This window comes from Colletotrichum destructivum, chromosome 11 (genome assembly GCF_034447905.1).
Source record: "Colletotrichum destructivum chromosome 11, complete sequence".
NCBI lineage: Eukaryota > Fungi > Ascomycota > Sordariomycetes > Glomerellales > Glomerellaceae > Colletotrichum > Colletotrichum destructivum.
Window position 1 is genome coordinate 73,806 of NC_085906.1, and position 17,255 is coordinate 91,060.

General features: G+C 49.6%; 4 protein-coding genes across 4 annotated transcripts; all 4 read left to right on the forward strand.

Annotated features, from left to right (window-relative positions):
* Positions 1-349: 349 nt before the first annotated feature.
* Positions 350-1,516, forward strand: CDEST_15205 (uncharacterized protein; the record flags this gene model as incomplete). The annotated part of the gene is made up of 2 exons (XM_062931361.1): positions 350-454; positions 512-1,516. The coding sequence occupies 2 exons, from the start codon at positions 350-352 to the stop codon at positions 1,514-1,516; spliced, it is 1,110 nt and encodes a 369-aa protein (XP_062787412.1).
* A 573-nt stretch (positions 1,517-2,089) lies between these two features.
* Positions 2,090-2,922, forward strand: CDEST_15206 (Putative GroES-like superfamily, alcohol dehydrogenase-like, trans-enoyl reductase). Its single transcript, XM_062931362.1, has 4 exons — positions 2,090-2,218; positions 2,308-2,395; positions 2,457-2,614; positions 2,697-2,922. Exons 1-4 carry the CDS (start codon positions 2,111-2,113, stop codon positions 2,847-2,849), a joined length of 507 nt encoding a protein of 168 aa, XP_062787413.1. The 5' UTR covers positions 2,090-2,110; the 3' UTR covers positions 2,850-2,922.
* Positions 2,923-8,663: 5,741 nt separating this feature from the next.
* On the forward strand, positions 8,664-9,273 carry CDEST_15207 (Putative NAD(P)-binding domain superfamily, trans-enoyl reductase; the record flags this gene model as incomplete). Its single annotated transcript, XM_062931363.1, has 2 exons — positions 8,664-8,727; positions 8,792-9,273. The coding sequence occupies 2 exons, from the start codon at positions 8,664-8,666 to the stop codon at positions 9,271-9,273; spliced, it is 546 nt and encodes a 181-aa protein (XP_062787414.1).
* Positions 9,274-13,022: 3,749 nt separating this feature from the next.
* On the forward strand, positions 13,023-14,942 carry CDEST_15208 (Putative major facilitator superfamily, MFS transporter superfamily). The gene is made up of 4 exons (XM_062931364.1): positions 13,023-13,598; positions 13,673-13,805; positions 13,862-14,268; positions 14,332-14,942. Exons 1-4 carry the CDS (start codon positions 13,124-13,126, stop codon positions 14,853-14,855), a joined length of 1,539 nt encoding a protein of 512 aa, XP_062787415.1. The 5' UTR covers positions 13,023-13,123; the 3' UTR covers positions 14,856-14,942.
* The last annotated feature ends 2,313 nt before the right edge of the window (positions 14,943-17,255 follow it).

Consider the following 17,255-nt stretch of genomic DNA (forward strand, 5'->3'; position numbering starts at 1 on the left):
TGTCGAGATAATCAATGAGTGCGTGCAGCTGGAAGGAATAACCACTGCTTGAACTCACGGAACAACTAGTCTTACAAAGTGACATTACTCAAGCCACCTGAAGCAGCCCCACGGCTTTTGCACCGTTTGTGACAGGGTCGTGCTTGTTAAGCAGCACGAGTCGGAACGCCACCCGGTCATCCCCGGCACTCTTCATCGTGCAGCCGCCGGTATTCCAGACCACCACCGCGGGACCTTAACACCCAACCTTACGGGGCCGGATCCGGAGCCGGAGCCGGAGCCGGAGCACGGGCCCGAGCCCGAACCCGTGCCGGCAGACTTTCAGGGCGGCGGCACCCTCCCCTTCACGATGTGGTGCGTCGTAGAGGGGGACGATGATGACACGTACAAACAAGATGGAGAAGGAGAAGACGTACGCAGCGCCCCGGCCGCTACATCGCCGCCATACAATCCAGTCGAGGCCCCCTTCTGCGCCGTCACGCTCAACCATCTCCTCGCTAATAGCCCGTAGCTCACAAGCCCGGAAATCCTGCTTCGGCTGAAGAAGGAATTCGGCGGGCTCATTGCGCCCGACACGAGAAAAGGCATTACAGCCTTCGACCAGTCGCTGCTCGCTGGCCTCTTCGCTTGCAACCTCCAGCTCGACCTTGCATCGACATCGACTAAGCCCCCGCCGGGCTTCGTCCTCTACACCCGTAAGACGGTCAGCGCCCTGCTCCGCGCAAACGCGCTCCACTCCCACCCCGACATCAACCTCGACTCGCAGTCCGACAAGCTCGACATCGTCCTCGTCGACACCAGCCTCGGCTCGAAGCGCGCCGTTGTCAGCCGCTACAATTATCTCGAGACCTACCTCGTCGACGCCAACGCTACCTGCACCACCACCATCTACCCAGCCAGGGATGAGGCCTACGCCGAAGGCAACAAGCTTGACGAAATCCGCGCCCTTGACCGCGTCTCCCAGGCCCAGCACACGTGGCGGCCCAAGACGTGCTTCAGCGCAGGACCGTGCACGCTCGCAGACGTCGCCCGTGACTTCAAGAAGCGCTCGTGGAGCAGCTCCTCGGGCCACGCGACCATCGACGACAGCAAAGCCGTCAGACTCACCTGCACCACCACCGCCACCTTGAGAAAGCCGCCACCACGGAAGAGGCAGTGCGTCCGCCGCGCGACGCCCTCCAGCGATCCCAACGGCCACTGGTTCCTCCAAAAGTACGTCGAAACCCTCGCGGGGGTTGAGTTCCGCGTCTACGTCATTGCCGAGCCGCATCCTACCGACACGCGCGGCCTGCGCGGCTGCATTGCCCGTATCTGGTGCACAGAACCCATCCCAGACTCGCACGGTACCTTGACCGCCACCGAGGCCATCGGCCGCTCGTACCAGAACCACGGGCTCCCCGAGCATGCCGTCAAGTCCTTCGCCCTGTCCGTCCACGAGGCCTTGCGCGCCGGGGACCGCTGGGCGGCGCAGTTTCGCTCGCTCAGCGTCGGGTGCCGCCCCAATGTCTCCCTTTAAAGTCAGGCCTACATCTTACATCTACAGTTTTCAACGTCATGTTTTGATTTACATGCATCTGTAAGAACTATAGGCCAGGAGACTTTGTATGTGCCTTGATCACTATACATTCCGCTGTGTTTGTATTAATTGTGGGTTAGAAGACCCTGTGTGATTGCGGGACGCTTCATCTTTAGCCCTTTTCCTCATGGATGTACACTAATCACTAGCATTAGCAAGGCTGTCTCTCCTAATGCTATAGACTCTGCTTATGTTTTGCTTACTACGCATTCTGCTGTATTTGTAAGAATTGTAGGTTAGAAGACCATGTGTGATTGTGGGACGCCTCATCTTTAGCCTTTTCCCTCAAGGATGTACACTAATCACTAGCATTAGCAAGGCTGTCTCCTGACACCAACGTCACAGTGACGCATCTTCTTGCAGTTACTTAGCAAGCAGTATTACAAAGCCAGTGCAGGAGCATTTGAGGCGCAGACAAGCATGTATACGGATCGTTCCTAGCCACATCTTCAGATAGGTTATATAAAGGCTGTGCCTGTGCCGCCTTACGCATTGCAACTTCAGCAGTTTCTAACCACTCACACCAACATCTCAATGGCGACTCATCAGAACATAGCGGCATGGCTGCCAGGCGTAGGAAAACAGGTCGAAATTGGTCCTGCCGATATTCCAGACCCTGGCCCAGGGGAGCTGCTCATTAAGGTAAGGAAAGTAAACAAAGCAGCCGGTCTCTTTGTGCTTGCATTCACTTCTCAGCGCAGGGTCTTTGATAACTGATGTGTTGATTTTAGGTCCAAGTGGTCGCTGCGCAGCCAGCAGAGTACAAGATCCAAGAGGGAACCCTCCCGTATCAGCTGAATTTCCCCACCGTCATTGGATGTAAGTAGTTCCTGCAAGGTGGCCTTTGCTACATGCTACAGGTGCAAAGCTGATTATGCAGTGTCTTTTTCTGGCACAATCGTCAAGGTCGGAACGGAGGTCAGCCGCTTCAAGCCGGGCGACCGCGTTGTCACCAACAATTGTGGAAGTCTCCGCAATGATGCTCGATTTGGAGCTTACCAGAAGTACGCGCTCACCAAACAAGAGATGACAGCAAAGGTAAGTGAACGGTTTCCACACTTTGTCTCGCTGCAATGAGACTAACAGCTGAAACCAACTGTGTGTTAACATGTCCTTGTAGATTGGAGTAGCCTCTTTTGAGACTGCAGTTTCATTGTCCAGCCTGTGCTATCCTGCCAGTGCACTTATCCAGACCCTGCACCTTGACAAGCCATCTGACCATCCTAATCCCCAGAACAACGCAAACCCGAGATCCGAACCTTCTTCCGCTTAGGAATGAGGCGGCACTATCCCCGTACAGCTTCCCTCTCGCCTAATTTTTCTTGGCATCCGCTATTAGTGAATCAGGTGATGAACCACTAGAATCCTTAACAGCCGAAAACTCTTCACTTCTCTGCTCCGGAGCCCTCCTGCGATGGCCTCACAGCCTCCGGCGGGCATCAGACCGCTGCCGGCCTCACCGGCTGGCCCCGATCGGGGCCCTGGGCCACCTCCAGAGCCAACCTCTCCATTAAGGGCTAAACGCCGCCGCAATACCGAGACTCAGCCACTCCAGCCCAGTCTTGCGGGAAGCCAGCCTAACACCTTTAATCCAGCTCCCCTAACGGCAATAGGGCCTCCAATTTTAACTCCAGCTACTAGTAGGACTGCCACTGGGTCTGTCTTGTCTGCCCTGGATGAGGAGGCTAGGCACTATGAGGCCTGCAAGGATGTCTTCTTGACTATCGCGCAGTCTGTGGATAATGTCGTCTCCAGCTTTAAGGGCCCTAGGAAGCAGATTGCAAAAGAGGCTACAGCCTATGTGATCTAAGCCCTAAAGAAGCTTATTAACAAGGAACATGCTCCGACACTGACCTAGAGCTGGGCCGCCGTCACGGCCTTGGCACCAGGTACAGCTCTAGACCCCCACTGGGCTCTGACCTGCCTGCAAGCCAGACCCCAGACAAAATCCCAGGCCCTACCCCAGCCCTAACCCCAGCCGAAAGAGGACCTCTAGGTCTTTGCCTGCATCTTAGAGGAGGGCCTGTTGGCTGCCTAAAAGAACGCCCCTTTTGCCCTCCGCTAGACAGTTTGCTAGACCTTTAGCCTCTAACTAGCAGATATCCCTTACATCTACTACATTGCAACTAAATACTTACTAAAGCTATTAAACAAGTAGATCTAGTAAGGCCTCCTAGCAGATAAGCAAAAACTAGCAGCCTGCTTAGGGGCTTACAAGATAGAGACCCCTATAAAGTGGTTTACCTACATTGTCCTGCGCTGCCTAGCTAATTTGTAAAGCATTAATAAGGACGCCCTAGACCTAGCTACCTTGATTAAAGATGAGGTCTTTACCTAGATAAGACTGAAGCCTACCTAGGCCTAGCAATCCTACCTTAGGCTAAACCCTATTACAAATAAAGTCTCTTAGGTCATCTTATTCCTAATAGAGGTACAGCCCTTTAGACTGTTCAACCAAAGCAGCAGGTCCTAACTTATTTAGAAGAGGAAGACGCTTATTAGACACAACCCTAGCTGCTAGGGCTACCACTTAAACAGCTACTGCAACTAACAGCCGCTCTGCAACAACTGCAGCAGACCTTCAGACTTGCATAAGACTAGGCCCTGTATAGCTAAACCGAAGTGTGCAAACTGTTGCAGCCTGTTCCAGGCTAGCCACAAGAATTGTCCAGCTAGGCCTATGACAATAAACAGCATCCCTGCCCTCCCAGACCGGAAGGAGCAGGCCTAGATCCGCAAAGTTGGACAGAAGGTCTATGACGCCCTCTATAAGGCCAGTCTAAGCGCCTCTTGGAGCAGCACCTAACAGCCTAGGGACCTCCCTCCCTCCAACCAGGATCAACTGCCTGGCTCCAAGCAGCCACACAAATAGACACCTTCTAAGAGCTTAATTGTGTGCCTTAGGGACAGGGACACTAATAGTAGCAGCATAAGTAAGGATAAGCCTGAGGATGCTAAGGGTCCTCCCTAGACTAACTGCGCTATTCTACCTCTCTTAAACAGGAGTCAAAAAGTAGCCCAGAAACCAGATTACAACGTTGCTAATGCCTACACCTACCTAGAACTTAACTTAGAGACGTAGGCTAAAGCAGGCCTCTCTATAGGTGCTACGCATAGCTTAGTGCAACGTAAGGAAGCAGTTGCTAGCACATACAGCTTTCCTAGAGCTCTGCTAGGCTAAGCTAATTGACATTGTACTAGTCCAGGAACCCTAGATAGGCTATATTGACAAAATGCAAATCAACATACATCCAGGTTTTAACTCCTACGTCCCAGTAGACTTCTAGAAGGACAGGGAAACCAGACCTAGGGTTATAACCTACATACAGAAAGGGATAAAGTAGAAGGCCCAGCAGCAAAGGCCCATCCAAACAAGGGACATCCTATGGATCACAGTTAACAACGCAACTACTATAGTTAACGTATACAGACAACCAGGAGACCTACATAATCACACAACTACAACCCTACTAGAATACAGGCTGCCAGAAAGAGCCCTTGTAGCAGGGGACCTTAATGCTTATTATTACTCCTAGGAGCCTGGATCAAGGAACAGGAATAGGGGGGGCGACATAGCAGACTAAGCAGATAGCCACAGCCTGGCATTTATTAGCAAGACAGGGACTGCAACTTATGCCTAAGGCCATGTACTTGATCTTACCTTCTTGAATATTCCCCTTGCACACGCAGTAGTCAGCCTATACCTACACCTAGGGGCTAATTATTAAGTAATTATCTTAACAATCCTGCTTCAAAAGCAACAACAACAACAGATAGATCAACTACAGTTACTATCAGTCCTAGACTTAGCCCTACCCTGGTTTAGAGACCTGATTAGAGCAGGAGTCTTAGTCTTACCTACCCTCTAGAACGCACCTACCCCTGCTAAGTTAGACACCTAAGCAGAACAACTAGTCAACCTTCTCTCTACAGCTGTCCAGGCTGTAGGAAAGAAACAAAGAAAGCATAAGAAGGGGGCCCCTTGGTGGACACAAGAGTGCGCAGAAGCCTACCGAACGTACTGCAAGGCCTGCTGCCAACAAGCCTAAGAACTAGAGCAGACCCTACGTCTTGCTACCCTTAAAGAGCAGAAGGTCTTCTTAAGTACAGTCAGGAAAGCTAAGCAGGCCTACTAGGCTGCTAAGATTAAAGGAGTTACCTTAGACTAAGAACTCTACAAGATTATAGGCTAGCAAAAGGCTAGCCTAGGGCTTAAAGCCCCCCCTCTGGTAGTGGAGGGCCAGACGATCAACGACACTCAGGCCAAGGCCTAGGCACTCCAAAGAGCCCTCCTACAGAGGTTTAGTGCACAGGATGACCTGCTTAGAGACCTATTTAACGTCCCTACAGTCTCTTGACGACAGATACCCTAGTATGATGCTATTAGTAAAGAAGAGCTGAGGGAGGCTACCCTGACAAAGACTACAACCCCTAGCATTGACGGGATCACAACACAGCTGCTTTAGGCTTACTGGAACCTTGTATCTAAGCCTGTTAGACAACTGTTCCAGGCCTGCATACAGACAGGTTACTTCCCCTAGCCTTTCTGCAGAGCAGAGGTCGCTATAATCCAGAAAGTAGGGAAAGCAGACTTCTTAAAAGCTGGATCTTAGCAGCTAATAGCCCTGCTATCTTGTCTTAGGAAAGGTCTTAAGAGGCTAATAGCTAGAAGAATATCCTACCTTACTATCCTAGAAGGGGTAACCAGCCTACAGCAAATAGGGGCTCTACTTAGCAGGTTAGCAGTTAACCTAACTACCTGCCTTGCCTACAACATTAAAATAGCCCTTAACAAAGGGCTTACAGCTACATTAGTGATAATAGACGTCTAAGGGGCTTTTGACTCTGTCCTTTAGAACCAGCTAATTGTCTAGCTACGCCAACAAGGCTGGCCTTACAGCCTGGCCAAACTGATATTCCACTTTGCTTTAAACCAAACAGCTAGAGTCAGGCTGGAGGATGCAACAACAGAGGACTTCCCCCTAGTTTGCAGGCTGCCCTAGGGCTCCCTGCTGTCTCCTATTCTTTTCCTGCTTTATATTGCAGACATTTTAGCAGAAGACCTGAAGCTTTGGTTTAGGTATGCAGACAACATTAGCCTTCTAGCTATAGGACCCTCCCTTAAGAGTAATGCTGCAACCCTTAGCTAAGAGATTACACATATCCTTAACTAGAGAACAGAGAATAAGGTTGCTTTTAACCTAAAGAAGTCTAAGGCTATCTACTTTATAAGGAAATATAATTAGCAAAGAGATCTGCTAGAGATTAAGGTAAGACACCTTAGAATTGTAGCATTAATAAAGCCCATCTGTTGGCTAGGGGTCTAGTTTAACAAGAGGCTTTCTTTCTAACACTATGTTAAAACAAAGCTAGCTGTAGTAATAAAGGCAGCCTAACATCTTAGACACCTAATAAACACAAAAGGTGGGCTCCTGGCTGCTGCTGTACGTAAGGCTGTAATCTCCTGCATCCTGCTAATTGCTCTCTACAGGGCTAAGACCTAGTATAGAGGCATGACCAAGCCAGCCCCTGGCAGAGCTATTGATACTGGCTGCAATGTTTCTCTCCTAATAGATAAAGTCAGTACAGGCTAGAAGGGTCTTGCAATTAAGCTTAAAAGGGTCATTACAACAGCAGCAAGGGCTATCCTGCCAGCCTAGAAAACAACTCCAACATACAGCCTCTTTAGGGATGCTAGACTACTACTAAGTAAGGTAGCTCTAGAAGGAGTCTGCCTCTGCTTTGCAGCACATCTAAAGAAGGTTGATCTACAACACCCTCTTGTACTAAGGCTCTCCTAATAAGGGCAGCAGCAGATAAAGCTCCAACAGACTGCAGACCTTGCACTAAAATGCCTAAGACTAGCACTCATCTAACTACAGTACCTCCTAGGCTTATAAGACCTAATAGTCCTGCAGACTAAGAAAGAGGCAGCTAAAGCTTTCTAGGCCTAGCTAAAGACTATACTAGACAGCTATATAGTTGTCTTTTTAGATAGCTCTAAAGCAACAAATAGAGCTACAGGATATAGGTTTGTTATCTACTGCAGCAACAGGCGCGTTACCTAGGGCTGCAGCTAACTTAGTCTAGCAGAGGTGTTTAACGCTAAGGCTGAAGGGGTGAGGATAGGACTCCAGCAGGCCCTCTTAACCTCCTAAGGCCAACCTATACACATCTGCATTAACAACACCAGTGTCATCCAAGGAATACAGGGTAAGGCCCTAGACACCTTGCAAGCAGCAGTTCTTAAGATCTAAGCTGCTGCTAGGATATACAACATCTACACCTACTAGGCGCTAGGGCACCAGGGGATTAAGGGCAACAAAGAGGTAGACTAGCTAGCTAAGGAGGGCACAGCGCTGCTAGTCCTGCTAGGCTAACTAGCTACACTCTCTAGGATTAAGAGGCTTAGTAGAGAATAATTGCAAAACTAGTACAGACAGTAGTAGGGTAAAGAGGCAATAGAACGCTACACCTAGCTTAGACTAAGCTTACACTTCTCCTACCCTCCTAAACTTGCCCTACTACAGAGCACCCTTTACTACCTCTTAGCAGCCTAGTTAGGCTACAGGGACTTTAAATACTATTACTAACGCTTTAACTACACTAAAGCTTTGCTAACCTGCTCCTGCAGGGAGGTAAAGGAAGTAGATTATCTGGTCTACTGCCTAGCGACCCTGGTGAGGAGGCAGCAGTAGCCTACCCTCTACCTAACTGGTCTGCTTGACCCTATAGGACCTATAGGGTCTCTTGAACGATACTTCAAGGGACTAATGACTAACCTAAAAGGCTTTAAGGCCTTCCTGCACGTAACAAACTTCTTCCAGAAGATATATCCACGCTACTAGGGAACAGGCTTTAGCATAGGATCTAGACAGCTAACTTAACCCCTAAAGGGAAATAGATGGGAAGCAATAAAACTAGGGAACCAGCAGGAACTAGGGACAGATAGAAGGCATAGTAGCCATCAGGCAGGATTTAGAGGACGAAAGGAAGGGCGATGTATAAAGTACATAGTCCTAGCCTACGGCTCTCTACGCCACATACCCTTTAGGAGGTCTGCGACAAGGGTTCCACCCTTGCCGCCATGGCGTTAAATACAACAACAACAACAACAACAACAACAACATCCCCAGAACAAGAACAAGAAGGTGCTTATCTGGGGTGCTTCTTCTTCTTTTGGCGCTTACGCTAGCCAGCTGGCTGCTCGAGCAGGCTACACTGTGGTTGGCGTTGCGTCTTCTCAGAATGCTCAGCTTGTGAAGTCTTGCGGCTGTGCGCACTTTGTCGACAGGAAATCACCAACTGTGAAGCAAGAGCTCATAGACCTTGGACCTTTTGAGGCCGTCTTGGCGGCTGCTGACGCAGCCCCTGATCAGCCTGTGTTGGGGGCTGTCTTGGCTGCGCATGGCGGGGGCACCTTTCTGTCGACAATGGGTTTGCGAGCGGGTGTGGAGTTGCCGCCAGGAGTGAACGGAGCCTTTACGGCCGTCATGGAGCCCTACCTTAACCCAAAGAAACGGGAGTTTACTGAGTGGGTGTGGTGGGAGTTCTTGGAAAGCGAGCTTACGTCTATGCGGCTGCAGCACGTACCAATTCGAATTCTAGGGGGCCTAGACAAGGTGCAGGAGGCATGGAATCTGTTGAAGGAGGGAAAAGTCAGCGGCCAAAGACTTGCTATTACACCTAGCCTTTAGTCACTTTACATTATGTAAGGGTTAAACCATGACTTCTTTAAGTGGCCTGAAGTGCATGGAAGGTTTCACCAGATACTTTCAGCCTGTGGAGTTTGCCTTTTTCTCTGCAGAGTCAACTCTGTAACTCCTTCAAGAAGGTTAAAGACATTGTCTACCGCCTGTAGTAAGGGATTGATTACTAGATACCTTATCTTTAGATAGTGTCTGACTTAAAAAAAAGCCAAGCAGGCGCAGAAAATTGTAAATTAAGTGTTCCGTTCCGCCCTTGTAGACGATAATCATTTTACGCTCTGTGCCATTCATCATCACCATCTTGCTACTATATATACACGCCTCACTCATCCCAATCACAATTTTTGCACTCGATACCCAAATTGAAGTTCTCCTAGGTCTTCCAGGTAGCTCTCGTCACCATTACGGCTGCCGCTACTCCTGTTCGTAAGTCTTTCTCTAGGCAAATCCAGACGCTATTTGCAACCTTGAACATAGACTGAGAGGTGTTACTACTAGCGGCTGTATCGATATTGGCTAAGCGCGATACTGCCTTGGATGAAGCTATCGTAGTCAAGGTTGTGTGGGCCTACGGCGATGCAAAGCCTAACGTCGGCGGCGACTACCCGCACCTACGCCCTCCTAACGGCGCGGATAAGGTCACCCTGGGCACCGGCAAGCGCTATGACAGCAAGGAGGTGGAGCAGCTCGTCAGACTCGTCCTTGCCGAGGATCATTCACAGTACGCCAGGAAGTGAAAAGTCCAACCAATTACTAGTTTCCCTTGCAATATTTGTAAATTGGGTGGGAGGAGCATGCAATGATACCTTGAACAATGCTTAAGCTTACATCGCTCGTCTTCCATGGTCCAAAATATGCGCGTCTCTTCCGTTTAGTGGCAAGTAGATTTTTGTTCCTTATGTCTTAGGCTACACGAGTATATTTCAAACCGCATTGAGGTCTAGTTGATGTTCTGAATGTCAACATGAGTGCAATGCCCTACCAGATTGCGTATGTCATAGGGGATAGAAATAAGGTGTAATTTTAGAAACTATACACGTTATCCCATCGGGTGCTGCTTGACCCCATTTTCGCCAAGAGCAGGGTAGAGCCAATAAGGGGTTGTAAATCTATTAAGTTAACCAATAGGGTTAAAATACCTCTGTTGCCTATAGATTCTAAGTGTGCCAGAGGTACCAGCAATCTCTATCAATACATAATGGTACATTACAGTCTAAGCAGCCCTTCCGTGTTTTTTTTCGAGTGAGGTTATTCCCAGAGATCTCGCCTAGGGTCTGGCGGGCTCTTACTGCCCTTAGATTACTACAATAAGAGCAAGGCGAATTAACCTTCCTCGACCCCTTTCTATGTTGTTCCCATGGAATAGAGGTATTCCTTTTATCTATAGTCCGTCTAGGCCGTGACCTCTGCCGCCCTTGTGCTAATAGTCCGAACTGCTGAATAAGCTGGGCTGCAAGCAATTGCCGCCATTGGTGGTGTGATTTCACCTTCTGCCACCTAGGGCTGCCCCAGAGCTGCAGTAGGAAGCTATTCACAACTACCACTTCTAGTAGGAAATTCCAGGCAATTGACTGCCAGCCCCCTCGACGAATAGGGTGGCTGTATTAGTAATAGGACCTCATCTGGTCACTTACATCAACCCCATTCATCTTATGGTTGTATTCATCGATTGCCCTAGGGACTGGAAGGTCCTTGCGGACGTCTGGGCCAAAGACTTGTCGGGCAGCCTTCTTAGCAGCGGAATTCCCAGCTGGGCGACGGCGGCTGCGGATAACTTCCTGGCCGTCCTGGAAGACAGTTGACAGGAAGAGCACAAGGGCATTATCCTTCCAGGTGAACTGGTTGACCTATTTGCTAGTTAGGTAAGTAGGCTGGCTAGACTAGGCAGGGTAGGACAGGGCTAGGCTGGCTGGCTGGCAGCTTACCTCTCCATCTAAAGTAGGGATACAGTGTATTTCGCCCCAGGGGATACCCCGTCCTTTAGTCTCTTTCTCAGCAACTAGGATCTCATCTATCCCACTATCCTTCCGGCAGGTACCAGAAGCTCCAACCTGTTGATTCTGTAGGGTACAAAAGAGACGTATAGAGGCAAAGAGGTTGTCAAGAAAGACGTGGTAGGTTGCAGCTGGAAGTAGGGAGATAAGGGTAGTTACTACCTGCTGCGTTGGTGTCAACAGAGCCAGCTTTCCAGCAGCTGTCCCAGTCGACCGGGCTGCCCACCCAGGCTGAGCTGGGCTAGGCTGGGCGGGCTGGGCCTAGGGGACTAATGCGTATGGGCCCTTTCTATGGACGTGCTACAGCCACCGTACACAGTAGCCAGACTAGGCAAGGATCCAGATCTTATAGCCAGTTGGGATAGGTTTTGTTGGAATTGTTGTCGTCTCAAGAGATCGACCTGTAAATCAGACCATAGCCTCATCAACTGTAAGGTCTAAACCAGGTATATAAAGGGAATCCCCAGTCTCTTGGATGTGGGATGACCACTAGTTAACCTTCCGGTATACATCTGGCATTTGATCTTAGGTCTGACCCCAGCCCCAACCCCAGCCCTAGCTGGGCTGGGCTGGCTGGCTAGGCTGGAATTCAGCAGTGTTAAATATCCGTAGTCGCTAGAGTAGTAGTTAAAAACAGTCCTAGGATATAAACTGCGTAAATAGGTGGATAGGATCCTCCTTTTGCTGCTGGGTCGACCAGTAGGTTAATAATCTAGATTCCCTATGAATTCCTATATATAATAGGATCCCTAGGAAGAGGTAGATCTCTTCTACTAAAGTCTTCCTCCACTTATACACTCTAGACGTTCTGGCCCTAGGGCCCTCCTTAGATAACGGCGCCGCATTCGTCCACTAGGCCCACTGCTCCACAAGGCCCTGCAGAACGTATTGGATGAATAGTTCTAGCGGGCTTGCAGGTAGCTGCCGTACCTCTTGGGCCCGGGCCGGCACGTTGAAGGGCCGGAAGGAGCCCGGAAGACCATGCTCGGCAGCTGGAGGTTCGTGGGGCCAGACTGTTGCTGCGTCACAGCGCTCTAGCGTACAGTCTGTATTACAGGCAGTAGTAAGGTCTTCCGGAAGGACCTCAACTACTATACAGCTGCGTATAGAAGTAATAGAAGCGTCAGAAGCATCAGAATCGCTAGAAGACATCACAGCATTAACCAAAATGGTGGTTTTAGTGGTGAAAGTAGGTCGGAAATCATAGGGGTACATGACGTACTGTCATGTATCCCTTTGAATGCGGAGTAAAAGTGGATAATTAGTGGGTATTTCCGGGCTTGGCGAAAATGGGGTCAAGCAGCACCCGATGGGATAGATTTGTGATCATCTGCTCTCACACGTTTGCTGCTTAGGAACTACAGAGTACTTTGCCAACAAGGCAGGTCGTAAAAGTCCTAACGCACAATTTAACCCTGTTGCCTGCCCCCCCACCTATGTGCGAATAAACCCATTGTCGTTATCCATTCTATTGGTTGATTGTGCCTTGGAACTCTTGTGGGTGGTTCTTACTGCAGCACATGGGTCGTTGGTGAGCCGTTATCCGTGCTGCCTCAAAGATGGAGTAAATTCTTACACCCGAGTTCCCCGATTGGCCAATATAATACAGATCTGCCCACATGCGCAGGATGTGGCATAAAGCGGGTCACCTTTTATGTCAATGGAGTAACCGTAATCTTACTCGAACCACACCAAGGTAGATAAGGCATGATTTGAGTCTTGACGGGTCCATAAATTCCAGGGATGTATGCGAAGCCAAGTGTCCTTGACCTTGTGCTTCCGTTCAACTTTCAACACAACCAACAACAACCTGCAGACCATACACCACACCACACGTTGCCGCAATGGCTCAAGATCATCACGAAAGCCGACCTGAGAATGATGCCGAGAACGAGAGAACCCGACTGATCGCAGTCTCGGCCCCTCCCGGCGAGTCCCGCCCAACGTCACCAGACGCCCATACAACGGAGTCCACACCACGAGCACGTTTCAGCATCGTCGCTACTTGCATCTTTCTGATTATCCTCATCGAGTTGGGCGCTTATCTCGCTACGATCCCACTCAATCAGGTGCTCGAGGAAATCATATGCCACAATCTTCAGCGTCTGCAACCCAACGTCAATGACTTGGGATGCAAGGACAAGACCGTCCAGGACGAGTTGTCAATTATCAGAGGGTGGCAGAGCACGCTGGATTACATCCCAGGCCTTTTGACAGCTGTTCCGTACGGCTTTCTCGCCGACAGACGGGGGCGGGAGCAGGTGCTCAGCCTGTCTCTGTTAGGAATCACTATGTCCAGTGCCTTCTACATTCTCGTTTGTACGTTGAGTCTCCCTGAAAGCTGTTTCTCCCCCATGCTAGCATTTGATCGTTGTAATTAACCTCAGAAAAAGGTGCTCTGCCTAGTGTGTTCTCTACCCGTGCAACATGGCTCTCTGCTGTCTTCACCTTTATTGGTGGTGGTCCGGCCGTCTTCAACGCTATGATATTTACTATTGCCGGCGATGTTGTAAGCGTAGAGCGCAGGTATTTCTCTTGTTCTTTCTAGCATGTTATAGCTAGCCTGCTTACTGTCTCGCAAGATCTACCATATTCTCCTATCTTGCTGCCGCTGTAGTCGGAGGCGAGTTACTTGCTAGTCCTCTGGTTTATTTTCTCATGGGCAAAGATGCTTGGCTCTCTATCTACACAGGCTTAGGCTGCCTTGTCTTAGGTACTCTTGTGTCTCTCATGCTCCCAGAAACGCATCCTAGAGGACCAGGCCATTGCTCTGCTGAGACTACCCAGTCGCTTCCATGGTACTATCCAATCCGGTCAGAGCTAGTAAAACTGGGCAAGGCTGTATTATGGATGATGTGGAGAGATTATTACGTCCTCGTACTGCTCTTTACTTTCCTATTGACGACACTGGGCCGCTTTGCGCAAGAGATACTTTTGCAGTACGTAACGAAAAGATACGGCTGGTCATGGTCGCAGGTAAGAGAATCCCGTTCCTCCTAATAATTTCCGTTCCAAGTGTTCGTTGTTAACAAGAGAACTCTGCCTATGTAAGCTGGTCTTCTGCTTTCTGTCAGAGCCTTCTTCAACCTTGTACTCCTCACCGTTGTCATTCCGTCGACGAGCTATCTTCTCATCCACAGGTGGTCAAAGTCAGCTCAGTATACAAACCTCGTACTGGCACGAGCGAGTGCTGCCCTGCTCACTTTAGGCGCCTTCACTATCGGCTGCTCGGATACATCTGTCACAATGGTATTTGGCCTCGGCATCTTCGCTCTTGGTTCAGGCTATAATATTCTCATCCGCAGCCTGTTAGCATCTGTCGTTGATAAGGACAACATCGGCATGCTGTATACCATGATGAGCATCTCTGAAACAATAGGGGCCCTGGTAGCGGGGCCTTTGCTTGCAGCGTCGTTCCGCACTGGCATGGGCTGGGGTGGTCCTTGGATTAGGTTGCCATACATGTCAGCCGGCTTTCTGTTGGCGGTGGCGACGATGGTTGTGTGTTCCACGAACCTGTCGCGGCTGCAGCCTAGGGAGGTTGACATGGATAACGAGCAAGGGTCAGACTGTTAGACCGCTCACATGAAGAATCTCAGCTTCAAGGACCTCAGAAAACATTCTGTTTCTGGACTGTGTAGTTACAAATAATAACCAAGCTCCACTTCCATTGGAATATTGATGTAAAGGACTTCAGTGGCCTTAGTAATAGCTTTTCAACTTGAAAATTGAAACCATCATTGATCTATTACGTTCTCTAGTAGGAATACTAGCAAAGGTGATTTGGCATGTGTTACTTCAGAACAACAACTTAATTGAAGGACAAATAAGTTTAAACCACTCCGATTTCGTTATGATAAGTTGATTTATTGTGATAATGCAGCCAAGCCGTCTTCTTGATTGATACAAGTTGTGCACGGATGGTGAAGCATACATGCCTGTTTCCATACACTGCTTTCTAACACGTTATCAAACTTGTCAAAGTCAATGGCGTTTTCATCTACGGTAACCTATCCAAGCTTCTTAAAAAGCGGTTGCAGAACCATAGCAGTCTCCAGATATGCTGAAGAGCCTGTCTCGTTAGCCTGCTGCAACCCCTACTTAGGGAGTTTCCTCACAGCACCTCGGCCCCGGACTCCCGTGTAGAGGTTGAGCGACCCTAGAAATAGACGCGGAATCGTGATCCCAAGAAGCGAAGACTCAAAATGTACATCCGTAAGTTACTCATCGAGGCATTCTTGCGAGTCAAAGTATCCATCCCTCTTTTCTTGCAGAGCACGTATGATGTGATTCCACAGGTCTATACTGGTTACCGACGCGATCAGGGCAGCAGCCCTTTCCTCGGGAGTCTCCGCGTCTCCTTCTTCTCCCGCCGTTTCATCAAGCTGAGTGGGTAAAGATGCTGGAGGAAAACTCAAGGGGACTTGCCACCGGGCATACCCAAAGACTTTACCGGTACCTGAGTCGCACACCTTGATGAAGCGCGCATACGGGTCTGTCCTGATACTTCAAGCCATATTTCGCGCCCTCGTTTGCAAGACAAGACATACTTACTGCTTTTGTTCCTCTCCAGATAGAAATGCACAGCTAACACACCTGTATCTGTTATCACATCACGTATCCACACTTATTACGCATCTCTCTGAATCGGCATCTCCTATCTACACACACACGCCCTCTCTCCCAAGCACAAACCACCTTCCACAGGATGGCTGCATTCCCTCCTAGCACGCGTCATCTTTAGCGTCATCATCCCAGCACGGCATGTCGAAAATGCCAGTGCAAGGAGCACAGGCACAGCAAGCTCGGACTCTCGCTCCACCGGTGGTTGTGTGCCGCCCAGAATGCCCCCGTTCCACCGTCATCAGCAGGGCTCGTCTCAGAGAAGCGACGGATCCACGGCGGCGTTCAGAAACAGACACGCTAGATACCTGACGGGGCGGGGACGGCTGGCAGATACCCCCCCGGAGCAGGAAGAAGCAGGAAACGACAGCACTGACGATGGTGATAATGGTGATGATGATGGTGATACATTGGCAAAGTGGTCTCCCACCATTTATATACTCTGGTTCTTTGGCAACGTGACGTACTACGTGTTCGGGGCAGCGCGGTATGTGTCGCGAGGTTTCGTCAGGCGTGCCAGACTCTAGATGGTGGTGACCGTCGTCGTCTTCGGCGTTGGCTTCGCCTTGTATGCACCTGTGGTGTGGGCCGTCACCAGTCCGATCGTCGGCATGTGGAGGTTCTTCTGCAATAGCTTGCATGTCACCATTGAAAGCACTGCTCCACCAGGCATAAGGTCCTCCGTGTGCCAAGGTAATCATCGGGTATTTTTAAGCAGGATTGAAGTGTGGAGGTTTGTGAAGGTAGGCTTGGATGGTGACTCCCGATGGATTGGGGTAGAGTATCTCCTCCGGTTTGGTTAACAAAAGCTCATCAGTAAGAACTTTGTTGATAGCAGTAAGAACCGTTGATTTTCCAGGCACCCTGGCATTGTAAACCTCTGGAGGTGTGACGAAGTCTGACGCAATCGTAAGAGGCCAATTACATTGACGGGAACAAGAGATGCGCTCAACAACTCTCTGACCGTTTCACCAGGGTGTTGCTGGTCCCAAGAGTCAATCTGAACAATACTGGCGTTTCCGTGATCTGCACTGGTTGCTATAAGTCGACTGTTGCCTAGCCACCGGAATTCGTTATCCTCGATTTTGCAGTCTTAATCTTCGATAATTACTTCAGTGACTTGAGTGCTCAAATCCATTACAAAGATTTCGTCTTGAAACGGCACTGAATGCTGGTTTTTGATCACAGAAATGTTGGTCGTCCGACCCACCGTTCGCTGTAGGCCATTGGTGATGTTGATGTTCCTTAAACCAGATTCTACGTCACTATAGTAAGACTCATTGTTCTCCTCGACGGTGAAGAATAAACCCCTCCCATCACTAAGCCAGAAGCTTAAGGTGACTGACGAGGAGG

Excerpts from the sequence above, each read along its gene's own strand:
- CDEST_15206 (XM_062931362.1), top strand. The coding sequence starts at position 2,111 with ATGGCGACTCATCAGAACATAGCGGCATGGCTGCCAGGCGTAGGAAAA. Across the intron at positions 2,219-2,307 it reads CAGGGGAGCTGCTCATTAAG|GTCCAAGTGGTCGCTGCGCA; the intron begins GTAAGGAAAGTA and ends TGTTGATTTTAG. Across the intron at positions 2,396-2,456 it reads TTTCCCCACCGTCATTGGAT|TGTCTTTTTCTGGCACAATC; the intron begins GTAAGTAGTTCC and ends CTGATTATGCAG.
- CDEST_15208 (XM_062931364.1), top strand. The coding sequence starts at position 13,124 with ATGGCTCAAGATCATCACGAAAGCCGACCTGAGAATGATGCCGAGAAC. Across the intron at positions 13,806-13,861 it reads GTTGTAAGCGTAGAGCGCAG|ATCTACCATATTCTCCTATC; the intron begins GTATTTCTCTTG and ends CTGTCTCGCAAG. Across the intron at positions 14,269-14,331 it reads GTCGCAGGTAAGAGAATCCC|CTGGTCTTCTGCTTTCTGTC; the intron begins GTTCCTCCTAAT and ends TGCCTATGTAAG.